The sequence below is a fragment of the Elephas maximus genome, chromosome 23 (assembly GCF_024166365.1).
Source record: "Elephas maximus indicus isolate mEleMax1 chromosome 23, mEleMax1 primary haplotype, whole genome shotgun sequence".
Taxonomy (NCBI): domain Eukaryota; kingdom Metazoa; phylum Chordata; class Mammalia; order Proboscidea; family Elephantidae; genus Elephas; species Elephas maximus.
The window spans coordinates 67,616,087-67,641,276 of record NC_064841.1 but is presented as its reverse complement, the minus strand read 5'-3'; the positions used below and the strand labels follow the sequence as shown (position 1 = coordinate 67,641,276).

Genomic DNA, 25,190 nt, shown 5'->3' with positions numbered 1-25,190 from the left:
TAAGTTTTCTGCAGCAGCAAAGTCTAAGAGAATGAGAGTGAAAAACCACACACACACACACACACACACACACACACACACAGACACCTGTTTGCTATTCGATGAGTGCATAGAAGCGTCTGAATATTGTCTGCTTGTGTTTATTTTATGGAGGAAGGGTGCTAAAAGCAGGAAAAATAGACGGAAAGATAAAAATAATAAAGAGTTGAAATACACAAAAGGTAATAATAGCACAATTAAACTCTGAAATACATTCAAATGACTGCCAGCCTGTAAGAAACACCATGATATAAATTACCTCATGTTGAATTTTTTGTCTATTGATTTAATATATAATTTCTGTTCTAACTCCAAATTTTATGAAAAATTAAGACCAACTTTAAGAAGCTTTCATATTCATTTTTATTGTTTATAAAAAAAATTAAGGTATCAGAGTGCATATGGTGTACTGTGATCTTGGATTTGCACATTTATTCATGTGTTTTACATTATTTCAATTTAACAGACATACCGCGTGTGTATCTTCACAATACCTGATGAAGAATTAGCTGTCTGGCACTTACACATGTATTATTAATTCCTTTCGGTGCTCTGCACCTTCAGGGCAGTGTTAAAAATGATTTGCCTGAAATAGCTCCAAGATGAAGATTTACTGAGTCAGTTATGCTCCAGCAATTGCCACACATTTGTGATGGTTTCATGTTTTCCCCATTATTGAATGTAAACGTTCGCCAAAAACAAAAACAAAAAAAATCTGTGAAATGAGATTCTGTTACTTTTTAGTCCAACAAATAATTTTAGCTACGCTAAATGTAGCTTTTTTAAGGCCTTCATACAATTGAAAAAATTAAAGTCAAGCCATGTTAAAACCCTGTTCATTTATAAAATAATAAAATTTTACAGGCTTGCAGTTACTGCTCAAAATCTGTCATGCATGTAGTTCTGCAACCCAGCTGAAAGTCCTTGGCGCTGGCAGTCAGGGCACATCCTGTTGCCAGCAATGTGAGGCAATAAGAAAACACCACGATGTCAGCGGTCTAGGTTTACATGTACGAAGCCACACGCCAGTGAACTCTCCGATAAATACACATCGTTTAATAATCGGTATTTGATAGCGGATGAAAACATGCATTAGACTAAAAATGCCACAAATCTGTTTTTATACCCATTCACTATAAAAGTTTCTTTTTTAAAATTTTAAGTCTTGGTTCTCAGTTTAGAATATGCAGTAATCAGGAGGGTACATGATGGGGAGCCAGTTTTCAGTAAAAGACGCACAATGAGTCCATCCAAGTAACTTCATCAGCTAAAACAAAACGGAGCAATCTATTATTAAAGTAAGGAACAGGTTTTTCAGGTTCAATATTTAGGATACAGTCTGTTATTAGATAATAAATAAAGTAGTAGCATACAGACCCTTTCTCCCTATCAATCCACTAACATTCCTTCTTCTCAACCAAGCAACCAATTTTCCTACCAAATAACCTTTCTTTCTACTGACAACTTTCCTTTTTGCCAACCTATTCTGCTGAGTGTTATTCCTATTAACCTTCTTTCTTTCCCTCCTACCTACTAACCTGTCTGCCCTTATTCCTTCCAACTTAACTCACCTACTCCTTACCTTTCTGCCCACCTCATTTCCTTTCATTCATTTTTTCCTAAATGCCTGTTATAGGCATTGGGAAAACAACAGTGAAAAACTCAATTTGCTACTTTCAAGAAACTTATGTTCTATGCAGAAAAGACATAAATAATGAATAAGCAAATGAATAAGTAAGTAAACAATTAAGATATATGAAGTATACAGTAAAAAGAAAACTTGATGTATATGCAGAGTGATGGGGAAGTTAGCCAGTCAAGTTAGATGGCGCAGAAAGGGATCTCTGAGGAGGTGACATTTAAACTAAAATGAGAACGACAAGAAGAAAGCAATCATGTGAAAATCTGGTGAACAGCAGGTTGTGTAGCCAGAACGGTTAGGGCCCAGGGCCTAAGGTGGGATGGGTACGACTGTTTTAGCCAATGTGGCACAAGCAGAATGAATAAGGGGAGGTGTAATAAAAGATACGGTCGGAGAGGTAGGCAGGGGCCAGATCGTAGGGCCTTGTGGGCCACAGTGAGGAGTTCCATTGTATTCTCAGTGTGGTGGGGATGCACCAGTAGGTGTCAGAAGACATCTTTTCTGGCTGCTGTGTGAAGAGCAGACAGTAGGGGGGAACCACGGAGGGGAGACAAGTTAAAACATAAAATACATCCCGACGTGAACGTCTGGGCAGATCAGACGAGACCTTCGCATCACAGATATAAGTGCTTATGGATTAGACGCTACGTGGTATCACAGTAGACACACTAACAGCTAGTTCCAGGTACAGTTCTCTTAGTTGTTCAAAGACCTGAAGAAGCTGATTTTCCACGTCTCCCATTTGGACTGACTAGTGGGGTAAACAGAAAAGCTCCAAGAGTAAAAATCACTTATCATGCATTCTCATCATCAAACACTTGTACAGGGACCTGCTGGTCAGCTCTACGTCTGAATGACAGCCTCAGTAAGGTACACTTCTTCTAGACCAGCGACAATTTAAGATCTGCATCCCATTGCTCTTCTGTTTATCAGGGATTCTCTGTTGTGTTCTCTGTCAGGGCAAGGATTGGTGGTAGCCAGGCACCATCTAGTTCTTCTGGTCTCAGGTTTATGTGGCCCTTTCTGTCTCTTGGGCTCATATTTACCTTGTGTCTTTGGTGTTCTTCATTCTCCTTTGCTGCAGGTGGGTTGAGACCAATTTATGCATCTTAGATGGCCGCTTGCTAGCGTTTAAGACCCCAGGCACCTCTCACGAAAGTGAACTGGCACCACCAAAACTCCCTACCTTCTATGTATCCTTTAGGCAGAAACTAATCATGCATGTCTAGAGACAAGGTGAAACTAAGGGGAATTTGGCAGAATTTAGTAAATTTTTATATTTGATAATGGTGCAGAAGGCTTAACTACAGAATTTGTCTGGATGTAATACAATATATGGTAATATAACGAACAAAATGGTCTATCAACTTAAATGAAGAATAAAATCAAATGTAAATCTTAGAAATGCACCCATTTTAGGATTGAAGAAATATGTATCTAAAAGAAATTATTTTCTTCATGAAGGAAAAACTTTGTTCGTATTTTTGCTTCTGTTGAAAACACTTGGAAAGCCAACAGTTCCTAAAACCAAGTGAGGCTCAATACAGGTTTTCTAGATAGAAACTAAAAATGCTTTAAAATTTTTAATTGTTTATTGAATGTTTCCCATGTATTTATTTTATAATTCAGATCACCTTTGTGCTACAGTAATAATTAAAAAACAATAGCAAAACAAAACAGTTGCAGCGTCAATTCTGATCATGGTGACCCCAGGTGTGTCAGAGTAGAATTAGGCCCCATAAGGTTTTCAACAATTGATTTTTTGGGAAGTGGCTTGCCAAGCCTTTCTTCCAAAGCACCTCTTGGTGGACCCGAACCTCCAATCTTTTGGTTACCTTTTGCACCATTGAGGGACGCTACAGTAGGAATTAGCCGTGATAAAATCAGTGTCATCAGATCACTACACTAAGGCTTTTTACCTATCTTTGCACTATGCAATGCTGATGTGACATTTAATAGTGACAGGTTAAATATCACTTACTTGAATACAATTTTTCCAGTTTTCTTTTGTTGGTTTTTCTTCCACAAGTTTAGTTGCAAATTTAAGGCCTCGCCCATACATTTTATTTACTAGTGCATGCTTGTATGCAAATGTTAAAACCTACAATATAAAAAAAGATAAAGGTTACCTATGAAATATTTACATTTTTAAGGCATACAGTTTTAGTAATGAAAAAATCAAGGTTTTAACAGACATTTAAAATGAATATGCTATACACCAAGTAAATTTTTTACAAGTTAAAAAAAATTAGTATCTTCAAAAGACCTGGGTATATTCCACAGACCTAACAATGTATTTTTAGGAAGAAAACTAACATTATGGTAAATCTCAAGCTGTTGGAATCCATACGAAAATGCCACTTTACGTGAAAGAAAGCAGAGCTAGTGTAAAGGATTTAAAAACGCAAATTAGGATAGAAATAGAAAATATAAAGAGCCACTGTAAGTTACCAACATTGTAAATGACAAAAATTGATAAAGTATCAGATTCTACAAACATGTAACTACTCTCAACTACGTCCTCTGGATAAGTTTTATACCTTTAATCACTGCATGTCAGATTATTTGCAACCATTAATTTATATGGTTTTAGAACACAGAGAATGTCCTCAAAGACAAGAATCCTGTCACATGTGTTTGTATTCTAGAGCCAAACAAATATTCTACAATTATTGCCATAGACTTAGTAAACAGACAAGTAATTCCATGCATAGACTAATACAATAGTATCATTGCAAAAACAAGGAGACCTGGTGGCACAAAGGTTAAGCACTTGGCTGCTAACTGAAAGCGGTTTGAACCCATCCGGTGGCTCCAATGGGGTAAAAAGACCTGGCGATCTGCTCCTGTAAAGATTACACGCCTAGAAACCCTATGGGGGGTACTTCTACTCTTTTCAGGTCACTATGAATCGGAATCAACTCGATGGCACACAACAGCAACAACAATACTGCAGAAACACAATTATCCCACAGTTTTATCATGATATTCATCAAGTGTTTATTGACTAGATGTTAAGCTCCCCACAGGCAGGGACCAGATTCTTATCTATGTTTGTTTCCAGGAGTTAAGTACTGTTTGGCACAGAGTAGATACACAATAATTGTTTGTTAACAACGATAGCAAATATTGTTGACGATTTTCCAGGTACTTAACACACATTTTTTTTTTAACACACACTCGTAACAGTCTATGGTAGGCATTGTCACTATCCTCATTCAAGACACAAGAAACCGGGGCATCCAAGTTCAGTAACTTGCCTAAGGTCAAAGAGATAAAAACGGGAGAGGTAGGATTCAAACTCAAAAAAAAAAAAATTGTCACTATCCTCATTCAAGACACAAGAAACCGGGGCATCCAAGTTCAGTAACTTGCCTAAGGTCAAAGAGATAAAAACGGGAGAGGTAGGATTCAAACTCAAGGGGGTATGATTTTAGTTCTGAATTCCTAACCTCTATATAATACTGATCTCTGCAGTTTCCTGAATACAAGTACATACACATACCACTGTGCTGTTATGAAAAAACCTGAAGCATGTATAAGAAAAAATTTTCTCCTACTTCCAGAATTCTGGAGCCCCAGTGGCACAGTGGTTAAGAGCCTGGCTGCTAACCAAGAGGTTGGCAGTTCAAATTTACCAGCTGCTCCTTGAAAGCCCCATGGGGGAGCTCTCCTCTGTCCTATAACAACAACAGCAGCAAAAAACCCACTGCCATCGAATGGATTCCGACTCCTAGTCACGTTGTAGGACAGAGTAGAACTGCCCCATAGGGTTTCCAAGGAGCACCTGGTGGATTTGAACTGCCGACCTTTGGGTTAGCAGCTGTAGCTCTTAACCACTACACCACCAGGGTCTGTCCTATAGGGTTGATTTAAGTTGGAATCCACTCAATAGCAACAGGTTTTTGGTCTTTCCAGAATGTGTTCTGGCAAATTACCATATTCAATTCTGAAAACAAGTATTTGTCTACTACAACAAAACAACAGGTGGTACTTGACAGGGGAATTCTACTGACTGATTTCACAAAAATGTACTGATTTCATCTATTTATCTCCATGGGAAGATTTAAAAAAACAAAAACAAAAAAACCTTGTAGTTATATAATCTCTCCCGCAAGTATCATGCTAGGGAGCTAAAACAGTTTTAAAACCTTCGTAATAATAATCAAAATCCAAAAAAAGTGCACTGGTGCTGTTTTAAACTGTTTTTTTTTTTTTTTTTAAACTGATTAACTATAAATCAAGATAATTACTTAGAGTTCAAAGAGTTTTGAGGAAAAACCAACAATATCTACACTAAACAGAACACCTGCCCCTCAAACAAGTTAGTATATAAACAGACGTAAGAAAGCAAGAAGACGCCTTTGAGAAGACTTCTATTTCCTTCCCCTTCTGGCCAGTCAACTGAAACAGCTAAGCCACTCAGCACAAGAGAGAAGATGTTTTCGACCTAATAATCACCAAGAACTATGAGAAATTGAGACGCAGAAAAGTTACCTTACTGTCGAAAAGATCAGTCCATTTTGTAGTTTCCCAAAAAGTTTCCGTCAGAGAATCCAAAACACTTTCTCCTTCCTCCTCTTTCACTTCTGTGTCACCGGAAACAGCCCCATCGTGAGCTTGTGAGTAAAGAAGATGGTCTGCCAGGGCACATCCTTTTCGACAAAGGGCATCTACCAGGGTAGACTTCTGTTTGTCCATGTCACTGTACACCAAACCAAAGCATATTTCACATGTCAGTAAAATGTCTTTAGTCTTTTTCATGCAATTTTTGGCCTAAGATTTACAATGCAGAAACACTGTATATCTGCATACGTACACTTGTATTATTCATCAAGTAAGATTCCTTATTATTCATAGAAACCAAACGAGCCACTATATTACACATACATGCTGTATGAGTAAAGGGGAGCGGCACTTGGTTGAAATGTTCTTGTTGTTGTTGCTGTTGTTAGGGTGCCGAAGAGTTGGTTCCGACTCACAGTGACCCTATGTACAACAGAACGAAGCACTGCCCGGTCCTGTGCCATCTGAAAATTGTTGTTATGCTTAAGCCCACTGCTGCAGCCACTGTGTCAATTCATCTTGTTGAGGGTCTTCCTCTTTTCGCTGATCCTCTACCAAGCATGACGTCCTTCTCCAGGGACTGATCCCTCCTGACAACATGTCCAAAGTATGTAAGACGCAGTCTCACCATCCTTGCTTCTAAGGAGTGTTCTGGCTATACTTCTTACAAGACAGATTTGTTTGTTCTTTCGGCAGTCCATGGTATATTCAATATTCTTCACCAACACCATAATTCAAAGGCATCAATTCTTCTTTGGTCTTTGTTACTGTTCAGCTTTCGCATGCATATGACTGAAAAACACCATGGCTTGGGTCAGGAGAGCCTTAAGTCTTCAAGGTGACATCTTTGCTTTTCAACACTTCAAAAGAGGTCTTTTGCAGATTTGCCCAGTGCAATGCGCTTTTTGATTTCTTTACTGCTGCTTCCGTGGATGTCAATTGTGGATCTAAGTAAAATGAAATCTGTGACACCTTTCAATCTCTTCTCCATTTATCATGATGTTGCTTATTGGTACGGTTGTGAGGATTCTTGTTTTATGTTGAGGTGGAACCCATACTGAAGGCTGTGGTCTTTACCTTCATCAGTAAGTGCTTCAAGTCTCTTTCAGCAAACAAGGTTGTGTCATCTGCATAACACAGGTTGTAAATGAGTCTTCCTTCAATTTTGATGTCACGTTCTTCTTCATACAGTCAGCTTCCCGTATTATTTGCTCAGCATACAGATTGAATACGTACGGTGAAAGGATACAACCCTGAAGCACATCTTTCCTAACTTTAAGCCACACAGTATCCCCTTGTTCTGTGTGAACGACTGCCTCTTGATCCACGTACGGGTTCCTCATGAGCACAATTAAGTGTTCTGAAATTCCCAATCTTTGCAATGCTATCCATAATTTGTTATGATCCACACAGTCAAATGCCTTTGTATACTCCATAAAACACAGGTAAACATCTTTCTTGTGTTCTCTGCTTTCAGCCAGGATCCATCTGACATCAGCAATGATGTTCTCATTCCATGTCGTCTTCGGAATTTGGCTTGAATTTCTGGCTGTTCCCTGTTGAAGTACTGCCGTGGCTACTTTTGAATGATCTTCAGCAAAATTTTACTTGCGTGTGATATCAATGAGACTGTTTAATAATTTCCACATTCAAATGTGGAAACTGGTTGAAAAAGAATGCCATAAAGAAATGGAACTGAAAGACTAATAGGTTCTAAACTGTGTCAACACGATTGTTTGTGTGGCTCAAACACAAACTTACGAGGATGGCACAGGGCTGGACAGCATTTCATTCTGTTGTACAAAGGGTTGCTGTGAGCCGCAACTGATTTGATGGCATTTAACAACAAATTGTGCCAACCACACAATTCTTAATTGGGTTGATCTTTTAAGTTTTCGGATTCCTTGTAACTCTTATTTCATATTCATCAATGCGTATGTACAGACACACACAGAAACTTCTCTAGTCACCAACTCTCATGTACAGAGTGAGCTTAACGCTACTATGACTGTACCAGCAAATGACTTAAGTATTTTAACATTATTAACTCAATTACACTCGAAACAATTCTATGAGTAAGATACCATTGTTACCCCCATTATACAAGAGAGGAAACTGAAGCACAAAGAGATTAAGCCATTTGTTCAAGGTCCCACAGTTAGTAAGTGGCAGGTCCACGATCCTAAGTTCAACGGTCTGGCTCTGGAAGCCGTGCTCTTAGTCGCTATGGTAAACTACCCTGCTCCGTGGTAGGCATTCTCTGTTCTTCTGATGTATTCTAAGTGCCTAGAACAACGCCTGGCACAGAACAGACAATAAAGAGTTGTCTAACGAAATGTAATAACAAGTCCTCTAGGGAAAAGCTGTAGTCTCTACAACGTTTTGGCTAGCTGAAGCACTTTGTCCAACTCAGGCTGGAGAAGCGTGGAAGCAAGTGGGGATTGAAAGTGCTGAGAAAATGACAATGTGGCACACAGATATGGGATGAACTGACTAACAGTAATGATGATTCTGCAAGACCCACAGTAAAATGTGCAACATGTGAAATCTGTTGGGACTTCCTATAAAAATCAACAATCATTAGCAAGAAAGGCAATTACCAAAATGGCGGCAGGGAGGAGGTATGCAACAACTTGGGTGCACAATGGCTAGTCTATTAACCTTGCACACCTATTAGTTGTACATGAATTTAGGAGGCTACACGTTAGGAACTTGAAGGCGAAGTATCATGAAAAGTGCTGCTAATGAAATGTTTGCCAAGACTGGGATGTTCTCAGTGGTTCCAAGCCCACCTGCATCTACGTCTCCACAGTCAGTGGCGAGGCAATGTGAATACTGAAGCTGGCAAGAAATTTCCTCTCATATTTGCCGATTTCATCAGAGAGGGTAGTTACTGACCTTAATACACTGCAATGCAGATGAAACTAAGCCCAAAAGATGCCTAAGATTTACCAGCAAAGAGTTTTAAAGCTTTTAAAGAACCAATTTTCACTCTCTATTTGTGGAAATATGTCTGGGGATTACAAAATAAAACCCTCGGTTGGTTACTTTGGACTTAAGAACAAGAGGATTTACAAATAACTTTTTGGAACTTGAAAGCTGAGGGACATGTAAGTCGCTCATTTACTGAGCAGTGGTTAAAACACTAGGCTGCTAACCAAAAGGTTGGTGGTTGGAACCCACCAGCTGCTCCACAGAAGATGTGGTAGCCTGAGTCCATGAAGGTTACAGCCTTGGAAACCCTATGAGGCAATTCTACCCTGTCCTACAGAGTTGTTAAAAGTCAGAATCCACTCGACAGCAACATGTTTGGTTTTTTTTTTTTTTTTTTTGGTTCCTCTTTGCCACTCTCCCTGAAGCCTTTAGATGACACGTGTCATCCTAAATGTCTTTTTAGTAGCACTTCATTTACTCTTTACAACAACTCGAGGAGTCAGGCACAATTACTTCCATTTTGCAAAGGAAAAAAGGGGCCTTGGAACAGAACTGGGTTGGCAGCGCACGTTTCATCCGTCATGCCAATACTGACTGGCCCTAGCAGCCTGGAGAAGGCCCAGAAGAATGAAGAGTGCACAAGAAGGCAAGGTGGGGGTGGAATAGATGACCTGTACTTGCAAACCTTGGATTAAATGGTAAGATCCTTTTCTATTTTTGCATCCGCTGATCAAATAACCTAAGCTCCGTATATTTGGAATATCCCTTTTCTAATCTCTTCTCAGTACTAACCTGCTCAGACTGAATACCTTATTCATCTAGAAGGTCTTCCCCACTCAGAGGAAAGTCACTACTCCTTTCTAGATTTCTACAATTTAAAATATTATGTCTTAATCATGTTCTATCTAGCAACATCATCTTCATTAAATCACAAGTTTTCTAAGAGTACAGAGTGTCTTGCTCACTTTTTAAATCCCTCTCAGTGATGTTTTACACACAGTGTTTGCTCAATAAATACCTTCTGAATCGAATCTAGTTAGTTACCTACCAAGGTGATAACAGGTACAATTTTAGGAAGGATTTTAACTTGAATCAGATATTATAATGCACTAACTAAACTGCAGTTTAACGAAAAATTGGTATTACTTAGAAAAAGCTAACACTATTTTTAAGATTACAAAATGGTGGCCTTACATTAACTAGGTCTGCTGCTACCTGCCAAGAGACAATACTTATAAGAAACAGTATCTCCTGAGAGCATCTTGCTTTGGAAGCAATGTATTTCACGTCTGGATATGGTCCTCCATTCAAACACAATCTGGCCAAAGTCCATTTCATTTTGGCCAAAGCAAAGGCTTGGGAAAATATAATTAAAATATAATTAAGGATGGACAAGTTGACTCAATTTTGCCAAAAATTTACTCTAACTTCAATGCTGGCACTTTTACAACGCCTTATGATTCCTTTCTAGTTTTAGCTCAGTATATATGAAAGTCTCTGTAGCTGTATTCTTGAACAACCAGTACCCTATTTTATTATAGTTTTTAGTAGCCACTGGAGTCAGAACATTCAACATCCTCTAGGGCAGACACTGAAAAAAACACTGAGATAAAAATACCGAAGAAAAAGTGGACTAGTATGAGACTGAAAACATAATATTACACTTCTGGCTACCTTTAACCTGGAATTAAGATTTTCCTCTGTGACTGGTAAAATTAAGAAAACAAAGGCCAAAAATATCGGGAGGAATAAAGGAACCTTAATGCTTACCAAAATTTCCAAATGAGCCCCAACATGTTATTCTATTCCTAAATTTTAGGAAATTATATTGTTCTCACAAATTGCTAACCAAAAGGTCAGCAATTCAAACCCACCAGCTGCTCCCTGGCAACCCTACAGGGCAGTTCTCCTCTGTCCTACAGGGTCACTAGGAGTCGGAATGGACTCCGCGGCAATGTGTTTTGGTTTGGTTATGAAAGCACAGGGGACAGCTGATGTTGGATGCTGTAGGGAGGTCAGAGGAGATTCAAATAGGCCATTGTTTCTGGCAACTAGGTAATCGCTCACACTCTGGGGAAGATAGTTTTAAAATGATCAAGGCCAGAAAATCATGTAATAATATTAACACTGACTACTATTAAAAAGTAAAACTGCAGGGTGGAACTACTCTTACTATAAACTGGAGGCCAACTGAGGAGAAGGAATTCTGAATGTCTGGTGGCTGAGGTGGGGTCAACAGGAGTCTACTAACAACCAACAGCAACAACAGGCTGAGGTGAAAATCCTGAAGGGAGAATGAAGAGAAGTCCTGTTAGAAGTCAGAAAGTCATGTTAACGGAGTGCAGTTAGGAAGGAGATGGAGGGGAAAGAGAATCCAGTGTTTGGAGAGAAAGAGAAGCGTTTCAGAGGCAGAAGGAAAGCACCAAGAATGGGTATACAGGCAAAGGTGAGTTGATGTTTCCATTTTTTTTTTGTTAGTAAAAATGAGGGAAGTTAATCTGAATAAGAAGAGGTTAAGAATATGAAGAGCTGCTTGTCAGAAACAAAAAGGCACAGGCTGTGGAGACAGGTCCTGGTTTGAATTCTGGCTCTCCCATTTCCTGGCACTGTGACCTGAGGTAAGGCATTCAGCCTCTCGGAGCGTCAGTGTCTTCTTCTGTGAAAACGGGGTAAAAAGTCCCAACTTCACAAGTTGTTTAGAAGATTAAATTTAAATAAGAGAACTTATTTAAAATGCCTTAAATAGTTCTTTGTACATAATAAGCACTTAAGTATTATTATTAACAACAAGAAAAACCAAAGGCAATGTTTTGAATCTGTTTCTTTGGAAAATATGAAAGGGTGCTAACAACGGCAAAAAAAACAATTTTGAATAAATTTCAGTCCACTTGAAAACTACTGTTTGTAAGATTCCTAAGATCCTACAACATCAGTGCGAACAACGTATGTAACGCAGGAGTTCCAGCAGTTCAGAGTGCAAATATTTTATGGTAGAAAAAACTCTTCTGACTGAAGTTCCTGGACTCCCTAAGGAAAATGACAGTACTTTCAGGCACCCTAGACAACTCTGGTTTATTACTCATAATAACTATAAGAGAATGAAGATATTCTTATCCTCCGAAGTTCATGACCCATAAGTTTAAAATAAACCAAAGTGAAGACAGAGGAAAAACTGATATTGGGAGAGCTACCAGGAGATGATGGTGAGAGCTCCCAGGAGGGTCAAAGTGACCAAAGACCAGACTGGTTCAAAGGTTTGCGGGACCTTTAAACCAGTATTTGGAAATCACACTCTCCAATAAGAAGGAAACACATCAGTCACTTATAAGCCCAGTTAAGCCTCTCTGTTTTCCATATAACCTTAGGTTTAATGAGGACTAACCCCTTTCTTCTCCCCCAACAATACTGCACAACTCTTTACTGGGTATTACAAGCGGAATTTCAGGTTTTTCATGCAATTAGTCAATAGTTTAAATAGTTTTAAACAATAGTTTAAAACCTGTTACATAAATCCTCACATGACTGGACTGTTTATTGCAACTACTCAAATTCCTTCACCTCTTGACAGCACCCAATGGCAGAGAAACCAAAGGACTTTTCCTTTTGCTTAACTTAATTGAAAAACCTCATCATAAAATTCCCAAGGTAGGGACTATCCAACTACTGGTCATTCTAATAATAAGTATCTAACAAACAGCAGAGAAGAACACACTCAATAACATCCATCTCGAACTTTTAAAAAGGTAACTAAGAAATGAGATGCAAGAAAGAGTATTTACTGGTTAGGTACTTTTTTATAGTAGCTGCGTCAGGTCTGGGGTCACTCTTCATTGCAATATAAACTGCTAGGCTTGTCTGATCTATATGAGAAATAACAGCATTTGCAGCTTCAACAATTTCATTGAGTCTTTTCATCCTTTCCTAGGGAGAAAAAAATAAGTAGTAAGGAAACCAAACTGATACATCAATCAGTATACCAGTGCATTTTCATTTTTGTCATTTCAACAATAAGGGCTGCAAATCCAGCGAAGGTGGACAATGGAACCTATTTGTAGCCCAGGGGGCTCTGGTTATCTCCTAATCTGGTTTTCGTAATTGTCAGCATCTCCAGAGAACCTCAGCTCAGACACAGAAATCTGATTTACATCACCTGTTGATAAACGGTGACAAAGTTAAGTGAAATATAATGCTCATAAAAACAAAGTGTTTTTCCCAACTGTTTTTCTATGTATTTTAAGAAAAAATGTTGGAAATGCAATCAGTTATGTCACTCCAGTCCCACATCACATAAAAACAAAAGTACAACTAGCTGATGAAATGAATTCTTAATAGTTCATCACTAAAACTCAAAAATGCCAGTCAACAAGAACGTCACTCTAACAATAATTCTGATCGTGTTCTCAGTAATCTGCTACTCTCATGTTAAAATCTTTAAAAAGATCTCCTTTAAACATCCTGTATTTACTCTAAACCCTTGATAACTTTTAACTGATGATAGCTAGCACTTTCCTGCTGCCATGATTACTGATGAGCGCTAGTCTACATTAAGACTGTCTACAACTATGGTCGATTCCTCAAAGTGAGAATCATTAACAAAGTTACTATACAGTAGGGATTCTTTTTTCGCTGAATGTGTTTGAATTTGCAACTGGCCAGGATCATTGCCCTCAGTGCCTTAGATTAAGGGCCCTCTTCAGGTTAAGGTCGCTAAAGCAACCTTCACAGTACCTTACCTACTGCTACTTCTGCTGAGCAAACACGAGCACAATTCCTAAACTAAACTCAAGAGCAGTGGCCAGGTTCTACAATGAGCTTAATGAAAAGAGTTTAATAAACATTCAATTTAAGAAAAACCATCTTCTGTCTGCAAGAACAGAACACAAATGTATTTTATTAATACAAACCTTAAAGACTATTACAAACAAGATACTGATATTAAAAATGAATACCGCCAACCTTTTCAGCATCCAACTGATGAAGTCTTGCAACATACAGAGGAAGGTAACTAGGATACGTTTCTTTCAATTCATTATAAATATCATTAGAATCCAGCCTATGTACATGAGAAAGAGAGAAACATTCATTATTTTAAAAAAGAAAAAAACAATTCTTGTCTTCTCTATTATTTAACACTGTTTACAAGTTCCAGCCAATGAAATCAGCCATTAACCTGACACATAAGTATAGTTATTGAGAAAGACATGAAGTCATCATTATCTTAGGCATGGATTTTATAACACGTATTCTAACTTTTACTTAAAGAAAATCACACTGAAAATTATTTAAGTTAAGAGTTTAAAAAGGTCAGAGAAATAAGCATCAAGTTTTCCTACATACCAGCTTCACCAATATAAAAAGGAGGGAAGGTGTATTAAGAAATGGTTAGAATGATTAAAATCTTTACAAATATCTAATAGCTACAAGAACACTGTAAACATTTCTGAAAAACTTAGTCTTAAAAAAAGTCAAGAGACAGTCCATGTACCCAGATAGAAAAAAGAACACTGTAAACATTTCTGAAAAACTTAGTCTTAAAAAAAGTCAAGAGACATTCCATGTACCCAGATAGGGAAGGTGAAAAATCCTACGTCAATTCTTCCTGATGACATGCATTCAGGATAAAAATAAATTAAAATGCCACGGGTGATTATCCAGCACAAAAGACAGGTCACATATGGTAAACTCACGTAAAATATGCCCCAAATTTCCTAGTAAATAGAGCAAAAGTAAAGTTTATTAACTTTGAGAATGAAATAATTATTTTATGAAAATAAGATGACATCCTTGACAACTTCAATCTTTTCTCCATTTGTCATGATGTTGCTTACTGGTCCAGTTGTGAGGATGTGTTTTGTGTTGAGGTGTTATCCATACTGAAGACTGTGGTCTTTGATCTTCATCCGTAAATACTTTAAAAGTCTTCTTTGTTTTCGGCAAACAAGGTTGTGTCATCTGCATATTGCTGGTTGTTAATGAGTCTTCTTCCAGTCCTGATGCCACATTCTTCTTCATAGAGAACAGCTTCTTGGATTATCTGTTCAGCACATAGACTGAATGAGTATGGTGAAAGGATACAACTCTGATGCACCTTTCCTGATTTAAACCACTCAATATCCCCTTGTTCTGTTCAAACGCCTGCCTCTTGGTCTATGTACAGGCTCCTCATGAGCACTATTAATTGTTCTGGAATTCCCATTCTTTGCAATGGTATCCATAATTTGTTATGATCCGTGCAGCTGACTGCCTTTGCACAGTCAATAAAACACAGATAAACATCTTCCTGGTATTTTCTGCTTTCAGCCAGGATCCATCTGACATCAAGCCATGATATCTCTAGTTCCCCATCCTTTTCTGAATCAAGCTTGAATCTCTGGCAGTTCCCTGTTGTATACTACTGCAACCATTTCTGAATTCTCTTCAGCAAACCTGTACTTATGTGAGATATTAATGATGCTGTTCAATGATTTCCACATTCCGCTGCCTCACCCTTCTTTAGAACTGGCATATGTACGCATCTCTTCCAGCCAGTTGGCCAGGTAGTCATCTTCCAAATCTCTTGGCATAGCCTAGTGAGAGCTTCCAGCCTCACGCTGTTGAAAGATCTCAATTGGTATTCTGCCAATTCCTGAAGTCTCATTTTCTGCCAGTGCCTTCAATGTAGCTTGGATTTCTTCATCATATGCTATCTCCTGAAATGGCTGAACATCAACCAATTCTTTTTGGTACAGTGACTCTCTGCATACCTTTCATCTTCCTTTGGTGCTTCCTGTGTTGTTCAAGAAATGCTCCACAGGGTTTCTAAAGAGCAGTTGGTAGATCTGAACTGGAGACCTTTTGGTTAGCAGCCAAGCTCTTGACCACTGTACCACCAGGGTTCCACCTTGCCTGAAGGATACTTCAGTACTGTAACTGGAGCCTTGAATTTTTTCTTCAGTTCTTTTACCTTGAAAAATGCTGAGTGTGTTCGTACCTTTTAGTTTTCTAACTCCAGGTCTTCGCAGTTTCACTGTAATACTTTGTCTTCTCAAGCTGCCCTGAATCCATTTTGGTCTTTACTTTTGTCCGGTCTTTTTAATGACCTTTTTCTTTCTTCATGTATGATGCCCTTGGTGTCATCCACAACTTAATCTGGTCATTATTGTTAATGTTGTCATATCTATTCTTGAGATGGTCTCTAAATTTAGGTGCGATACACTTAAGCTCATACTTTGGCTCTAAAATCACGGGTACTTATTGCATCTTGACTGCATGTTTGATCAATTTCAGACTGCGGAAGTTAGTAAAAATATTTAATTTCCTCATCTTTGGCATTAGTGGTTGGTGCATAAATCTGAATAACAGTTGTATTAACTGGTCTTTCTTGTAGGCGTACAGATATTATCCTATCACTGACAGTGTTATAATTCAGGATAGATCCTGGAATGTTCTTTCTGACGACGAACACAACGTCATTCCTCTTCAATTTGCCACTTCCAGCATAACAGATCATGACTGTCCGATTCAAAATGGCCAAGACCAGTCCATTTCTGCTCACTAATGTCTAGGGTATCAATCTTTATGCATTTAATTTCAATTTCAGTGACTTCCAATTTTCCTAGCTTCATACTTTGTACATCCCATGTGTGATTATTAATGGATGTTTGGGGCTGTTCCCTCTCATTTTGAGTCATGCCACAACAGCAAACGAAGGTCCCGGAAGCTTGACTCCATACATGTCGTCAAGGTTGACTCTACTTAGAGAAGACAGCTCTTCTCCAGTCATATTCTCAGTGCCTTCCAACCTGAGGGCCTCATCTTCCGGCACTATATCAGACAATGTCCTACTGCTCTTCATGAAGTTTTCGCTGGCCAATTTTTTCAGAAGGAGACCGGCAGGTCCTTGTTCCTAAGTGTGTCTTTGTCTGGAAGCTCCACTGAAACCTGTCCACCATGGACAGGTTTATGAAATATGAAATACCTGAGGCACGGCTTCCAACATCACATGAGCCACCATAGGACAACAAACTGATACATGAGTGGTGCACCTTTTCCATACTACAGCTTAATGACAGAGAGGGTTGTTGTTTGCAAAAAAAAATATATTCAAAGGTTTCACAAATTCTGCAAGTGATGTCTATTAATTCTTGTCATTTTCTTCTAAAACATCTACTGTGTCAATATCCTTTTCGATCTTCTCTCCATTTTCTGAACAGTGCAATGACATTTGTTATGGCTTGGTGAATAATTTTTCCAGTCTCTAACATTTCCATCAACTTCATTAAAGCCTGCATCTTTAAGAACACATGCAATAAACCTGTTTATTGTGATATAATTCATATACCACACAATTCGCCCATTTATAGCATACAATTCAATGGTTTTTAGTATAGTCACAGACTTGTACAAACACCACCACAGTCAATTTCAGAAGATTTTCATCAACCAAAATGAAGCCCCTGTTACCTTTTAGCTATCAAAACCCTGTCCCCAACTCCTCACTACACCTAAGGAACCACTAATATAATTTCTGTCTCTACAGGTTTCTCTATTCTGGACATTCCATATGAATGGAATCATGTAACATGGGGTGTTGTGAGACTGGCTTCTTTGATACAGCATAATGTTTTCAAACTCCATTCATGTTGTAGCATGTATCAATACTTCATTCCTTTTTATGCGAATTATATTTCATTGAATGACTATATTGCATTTTGTTTATCCATTAGTCAGTTGATGGACACTTGGATTGCTTCCACCTTTGGCTATTACAAATAATGATACTTATAAACATTCATGTACAAGTTTTTGTGTGAACATTCTTCTTTTTGGGGGGATAGGTAATTACTGGATCATACTGTAACTGTTCCATCATTTGAGGAACTGCCAGGCTGTTTTCCAAAACGGCTGCATCATTTTACATTCCCACCAGCACGTGTGAGGGTGCCGATTTCTCCACATCCTCACCATTTGTTATTATCTGACTTTTTGATTCTAGTCTCCTAGTTTGTGTGATGCGGTATCTCATAGAGCCTTTGATTTGAGTTTTCCTGATGACTAATGATGAATATCTTTTCTGGTCCTTATTACCATTTGCATATCTTTCTTACAGAAATATCTATTCAGATCCTTTAGCCATTTTTTCATTGGGCTATGTGTCTTTTAATATTGAATTTTAAGAGTTCTTTATATACTCTGGATACAAATCCCTTATCAGATATATGATTTATAAATATTTTCACCCATTCTATGGTTGTCTTTTCACTTTCATGATGGATTCTCTGAAGCACAAAGGTTAATTCTGATGAAGTTCCTTGTGCTTTCGGTGTCCTAACAATCCTGTGCCAAGTCTAAGGTCATGAAGATTTACCCCTATGTATTCTCCTAAGAGTTTCATTATTTTAGCATTTATTTTTAGGCCTTTCATATATTTTGAGCTAATTTTTGTATACGGTGTGAGGTAAGGGTCCGATGTCATTCTTTTGCATGTGGCTATCCAATTGTCCTAGTGTCATTTGTTAAAATGATTCTTTCCCCAATGGATGGTCTTGGCATTGGCACCCTTGTTGAAAACTGGTTGTCCACAGATGTATGGGTTTATTTCCGGACTTTCAATTCTATTCCATTCATCATATATCTATCCTTGTGACAGTACCACACTGTCTTGACTGTCATTATCTTGTAGTAACTTTTGAAATCGGGAAGTGTGAGTCCTACTTTGTTTTTGTTTTTTTTATCCTGCAACCTTGCTGAACTTCATTTATTAGTTCTAATATTTTTTTAGTGGATTCCTTAAGATTTTCTGTATACAAGGTCATGACATCTGTGAATAGTTTTATTTCTTCCTTTCCAGTAGGGATGTTTATTTCTTTTTCTGACTTAATTGTACCTGCTAGAACCTTCAGAACAAACCCTGGTACCACAATGGTTATAAGGCTTGGTGGTAACCTGCTAACTGAAAGGCTGGCAGTTTAAACCAACCCACTGGCTCTGTGGGAGAAAAGGCCTGGCGATCTGCTCCCATCAAGATTACAGCCTAGCATCTGTCATATATAGTCAGTGTGAGTCAGAATCTACTTGACAGCACACAACAAAAGAAGCTTCAGTACAATGCTGAATGGAAGTGGTGAGAGTGGACATCCTTGTATTCCTCCTCATCTTCAGGATAAAGTAGTCTTTCACCTTTAAGTACGGTGTTAGCTGTCAGTTTTTCATAGGTGCCCTTTATCAGGTAGACAAAGTTTCCTGTATTCCTAGTTTGTTGAGTGACTTTATTATGAAAGGGTGCTGCAATTTGTCAACTGCTTTTTCTGTGTCTATTGAAATGATCATTGATTTTTGTTTTTATTCTATTGATATAATCTATTACATGAATTGATTTTCAAATGTTCAACTTATCCTACATTGTTGGGTTGAATCCCACTTGGTCATGGTGAAAAAAATATATATACATATATATACACACATACATATCGATATATATACACACACACACACACACACATATGTATATGTGGCTGGACTGTGTTTCATAGTATTTAGTTGATTTTTGCTCCCGTACTCATAAAAGACATTGGCCTGTAGTTACTTCTCTGATTTTGGTATCTGGTATTGCTGGCCTCAGAAATTGAGTTGGGAAATATTCTCTTCTCTTCTGTTTTGTGGAAGAGTTTGTGAAGACACAATATTAATTCTTTATATGTTTGTTAGAATTCAGTGATGAAGCCCTCTGGGCCTGGGCTTTCTTTTGCGTGCAATTTTTTGATTAGTAATTTTTATGGATTAAATTGTGTCCCCCCGCCTCCCCACACACAAAATACAGGGTGGGATCTCTATACCTGTGGATGAGATCCTGTCTGGAAATAAGTTATTCTGTTATGTTAATGAGGCCCTACCAGCGTAGGGTGTGTCCTAAACCTAATCATTTCTGAGTTATAAGGGGTGGCACAGACACAGAGACAAGCAAGTGCAGGGGAAGACAGACACTATGTGATGACAATAGGGACAGATGAATCTACAAGTCCAAGAACTCCAAGCATTGTTGGCTCCTAGAAGCTCAGACAAAGAAATGACCTCCCCCTAGAGCCATATGCTGAATTTGGACTTCTAGCTTCCTGAACTGTGAGAAAATAAAGTTCTGTTCTAAAGCCACTCACTGGTAATATTTGTTACAGCAGCACTAGGTAACCAAGGTAGTAATTCAGTCTCACTTGTTGTACGTTTATTGTCTATTTCTTCTGGAGTCAGTTTTACTCATTTTTGTCTTTCAAGGAATTTGTACATTTCATCCAAGTTATCTAAAATTTGTCCGCATGTAATTGTTCATAGTATTCATTTATAATTCCTTTTCTTTCTCCAAGGTTGGTAATAATGTCCCCTCTCTTTTCTTGGTCAATCTAGCTAAAGTTCTGTCAATTCTGTTGACCTTTTCAAAGAACCAGGTTTTGGCTTCACTTATTTATTTTTTTCTCTTTTTCATTAATTTCTGCTCTACTGTTTATTTATTATTCCCTTCCTTCCCTTGTTTTAGGTTTAGTTTGCTCTTCTTTTTCCAGTATCTTATGGTGGAAGGCTAAGTTTTGTTTCAGATCCTTCTTCTTAATATAGGCATATATAGCCACGGATTTACCCCAATCACTGTTTCAGCTGCATGTTTTAAGTTTTTTAAAGCTATATTTTGATTTTTTGTGTATCTCTAAGTATTTTGTTTTCTGTTTTGGTTTCTTCTTTGACCCAGTTGTTATTTATGTTTAATTTCTACAGTAGTATCAATTTTCAAAATTGTTTTCTCTTGACATCTAATTTCATTCCCTTGTGGTCAGAGAACATACTCTGCACTATTTTTATTCCTTTAAATTTGTTGGTTTTACGGCGTAGCATGTGTCCTATCCTGAAGAATAGTCCGTGTGCACTTAAGAATGCATATTCTGCCATTATTGGGTAGAGTGTTCTAAAGATGCCTGTTAGGTCTAGTTGGTTTATAGTGTTTTTCAAGTCTTTAATTTCCTTGCTAATCTTGTGCCTAGTGGATGCTCTTGTTAGGTGCTGTCAAGTTGGTTTGACTCATAGCAACCCTATGCACAACAGACCGAAACCCTGCCCAGTCCTGCACCATCGCTGCTATGTTTGAAACCACTGTTATAGCCACTGTGTCAATCCATCTCCTTGAGGATCTTCCTCTTTTTTGCTGACCCTCTACTTTACCAAGCATGATATTCTCCATCAAGGACTGGTCCCTCCTGATGGATGCTCTAGGTCTTACTATACCTCTTATTACAATAAGCTTTAGCTGTATCCTAGCTTAAGTCCAGAGAGATATAGAAACGTAACCCATCTACAGCTCTATTCTCATTTCCATCTTTTTTGCTATTAATGTTACAAACCCAAACACACTGTTATAAATACCACTTTACATCTGTAATTATTTCCTTAGACCTAAGGAAATGTCTTTCCACCTCCTTTGTGCTGTTATTGGTAAATATATTAGAATAACATCACATATATATTAGAAATATATTACATATATTAGTAACATATTATAGGCACAATACATTATATACATATTATTTTATTCAACCGATTCTTAGAATCAGTAAAAAGAAGAAAGGAGAAAAATATGCATTATTGCTGTCTTTTATATTTCCACAGTCACCTTTCTCGGTGCTCTTTGTGGCTCAGTGGTTAAAGCGTTTGGCTGCTAACTGAAAGGTCAGCAGTTCAAAATCACATGTGGCTCCATGGGAGAAGACATGGCAGTCTACTTCTGTAAAGATTTACCACCTTGGAAACCCTATGTGGCAGTTCTACTCTGCCCTATAGGGTCACTAGGAGTTGAATCAACTCGATGGCAGTAGATTTGGTTTTGTTTTTTTGTGTGTAGATTCAAATTACTGTCTGGGGTCACTTGCTTTCAGTCTGAAGAACTTCCTTTACTATTAGTCTGCTGGCAATAAATTCTCTCATTTTTTGTTCATCTGAGGAAGTTCTGTCTTCATTTTTGAAAGACAGCATTGCAGGATACAGGATTGTTAGCTGGTGTTTTTCATTTGAGCACTCAGAATGTTAACCCACTGTCTTCTGGCCTCCATTGTTTCTACTGAGAAATCAGATCTTTATCTTATTGGGTTTGCCCCATAGGTAATGGGAGCCCTGGTGGTGCAAGGGATAAAAGCTCAACTGCGAACCAAGAGGTCAGCAGTTCGAATCCACCAGCCACTCCTTGGAAACTCTATGGGACACTTCTACTCTGTCCTATAGGGTCACTATGAGTCAGAATCGACTCGACAGCAATGGTTTTTGGTTTTGTAGGTGATAAGTTGTTTTTCTTCTCCTGCTTTCAAGATTTTCTTGTCGTCTTTGACTTTCAGCATTTTAACTATCATATACCATTTTGTGGATCTCTTTGTGTTTACATTCTACTTGAAGTTCGTTGAGCTCCCAGGATATGTAATTTAGTGTTCTTCAAGAAATTTGGGAAGTTTTCAGCCATTATTTCTTCCAATATTTTTTTCTGCTTTCTCTTCTCTTTTTGGTATTCTCATTATACATGTTTGTGTGCTAATGGTGTCCTGTTCTAAGGTTCTGTTCCTTTTTTTCTCCCTATTTTGCAGCTTGCATAATTTCTATCAATCTATACTCACATTTGTTATTTCCTTCTTCTGCCAGTTCAAATCTGTGAGAAGCTCTAAGTAAATTTTTCATTTCAGTTCTTCCCAACTCCAGAATTTCCATTTGGTTCTTTCTTATTCTCTAATTGATGCAATAGTTTATCATCATACCTTCCTTTACTTCTTTAATCAAGCTTTCCTTTAGTTCTGTGAACTATTTATACTGGCTACTTTGAAATCTTTTTCTGTTAAGTTTGACATCTGGTCACTTTTACAGCAGTTTCTCTTTCTGCTTTTCTTCCAGTATGTTGTTGTTGTTGTTAGATGCTGTCGAGTCGGTTCCGACTCATAGCGATCCTATGCACAACAGAACGAAACACTGCCCAGTCCTGAGCCATCCTTACAATCGTTGTTATGCTTGAGCTCATTGTTGCAGCCACTGTGTCAGTCCACCTCGTTGAGGGTCTTCCTCTTTTCTGCTGATCTTGTACTCTGCCAAGCATGATGTCCTTCTCCAGGGACTGATCCCTCCTGACAACACATCCAAAGTATGTAAGACAGTCTCGCTATCCTTGTTTCTAAGGAGCATTCTGGCCACGCTTCTTCCAAGACTGGTTTGTTCGTTCTTTTGACAGTCCATGGAATCTTCAATATTCTTCGCCAACACCACAACTCAAAGGCGTCAACTCGTCTTCGGTTTTCCTTATTCGTTGTCCAGCTTTCACATGCATATAATGTGATTGAAAATACCATGGGTCAGGCACACCTTAGTTAGTCTTCAGGGTGACATCTTTGCTCTTCAACACTTTGAAGAGGTCCTTTGCAGCAGATTTACCCAACGCAATGCGTCTTTTGATTTCTTGACTGCTGCTTCCATGGCTGTTGTTTGTGGATCCAAGTAAAATGAAATCCTTGACAACTTCAATTCTTTCTCTGTTTATCATGATGTTGCTCATTGGTCCAGTTGTGAGGATTTTTGTTTGCTTTATGTTGAGGTGTAATCCATACTGAAGGCTGTGGTCTTTGATCTTCATTAGTAAGTGCTTCAAGTCCTCTTCACTTTCAGCAAGCAAGGCTGCGTCATCTGCATAATGCACGTTGTTAATGAGTCTTCCTCCAATCCTAATGCCCCGTTCTTCTTCATATAGTCCAGCTTCTTGGATTATTTGTTCAGCACACACGTTAAATAGGTATGGTGAAAGAATACAACCCTGACACACACCTTTCCTCACTTTAAACCAATCAGTATCCCCTTGTTCTGTCCGAACAACTGCCTCCTGATCTATGTAAAGGTTCCTCATAAGTACATTTAAGTGTTCTGGAATTCCCATTCTTCGCAATGTTATCCATAGTCTGTTAGATCCACACAGCCGAATGCCTCTGCACCGTCAATAGAACACAGGTAAACATCCTTCTGGTATTCTCTGCTTTCAGCCGGGATCCATCTGACATCAGGAATGATATCCCTGGTTCCATGTCCTCTTCTGAAACCTGCCTGAATCTCTGGCAGTTCCCAGTGGATATACTGCTGCAGCCGTTTTTGAATGATCTTCAGCAAAATTTTGCTTGCGTGTGATATTAATGATATTGTTCTATAGTTTCCACATTGGGTTGGATCACTTTTCTTGAGAATAGGCATAAATATTGATCTCTTCCAGTCAGTTGGCCAGGAAGCTGTCTTCCATATTTCTTGGCACAGACAAGTGAGCATCTCTAGCGCTGCATCTGTTTTTTTTCTTCCAGTATATGTGTCATTATTTCCTCTTCCTTTACATGTCTCATGATTGTGTGTGTGTGTATGTGTGTGTATGGAAACAAAACATACCGTAGGACCTTTGGGTACCGGCCCCCCCTATTCCTTTCAGGGTTTGTTAATAATATGTGCTCATCTGTTTAGTGATTGTCTGGATTATTTGAGTCAAATCTAGACTTCATTCCTACTGCAAGTAGTACTCGTCCTCAGGAGGTCCAGCCTTGGGTACAACCCCAGGCACCCTGGGAAAGCAGTGGTTTTGCCAGGGTTCTCTTTGTCCATCTCTCCCTGACGACACCTTCTGTTAAGTCCCACTAATTGTTGGCTAATTCCTCTGTTGTTTTCAACAATGCCCCGGATATAAATTGCTCTCTAGAGTAATCCAATTTAATTCCCGCTCCTTAGGATGAACAGTTTCTTGAGGTTTGCGTCTGATATTTGTTCTGACCCGAAGGGGGGCTCCATCTTACTATCTCTTTCCCTGGTTCTCTTGTGCAAACAAGCTGGCAAACAGTTTAGCCTGTATGTTCCTTGCACCTAGTAATCTCCTTCCCAGTTGCCTTTCATCAAAATCTCCTTTAGAGAGCTCTTACAGAGGAACTTCTTCATTCTACGCTGTAAATACAGTCAGTTCCTCTGGGAAATATTAGGAGCTATCTGTCTTAGAACTTCT

General features: G+C 38.5%; 1 protein-coding gene across 3 annotated transcripts in view; it reads right to left on the bottom strand.

Annotated features, from left to right (window-relative positions):
* Window positions 1-384: 384 nt before the first annotated feature.
* Window positions 385-25,190, bottom strand: part of TPP2 (tripeptidyl peptidase 2) — a 90,976-nt gene continuing 66,170 nt past the window's right edge. For 2 of the 3 annotated variants that reach the window (XM_049867664.1, XM_049867665.1), the window contains 5 exons: window positions 14,138-14,234; window positions 12,972-13,102; window positions 6,179-6,386; window positions 3,663-3,782; window positions 385-1,306 (listed from right to left, as the gene is read on the bottom strand). In XM_049867664.1, coding sequence (XP_049723621.1) covers window positions 1,217-1,306; window positions 3,663-3,782; window positions 6,179-6,386; window positions 12,972-13,102; window positions 14,138-14,234 — 646 coding nt within the window. In that variant the 3' untranslated portion in view covers window positions 385-1,216. Of the gene's footprint in view, window positions 1,307-3,662; window positions 3,783-6,178; window positions 6,387-12,960; window positions 13,103-14,137; window positions 14,235-25,190 lie in introns of those variants that run through there. The other variant, XM_049867666.1, reaches the window with a different exon arrangement.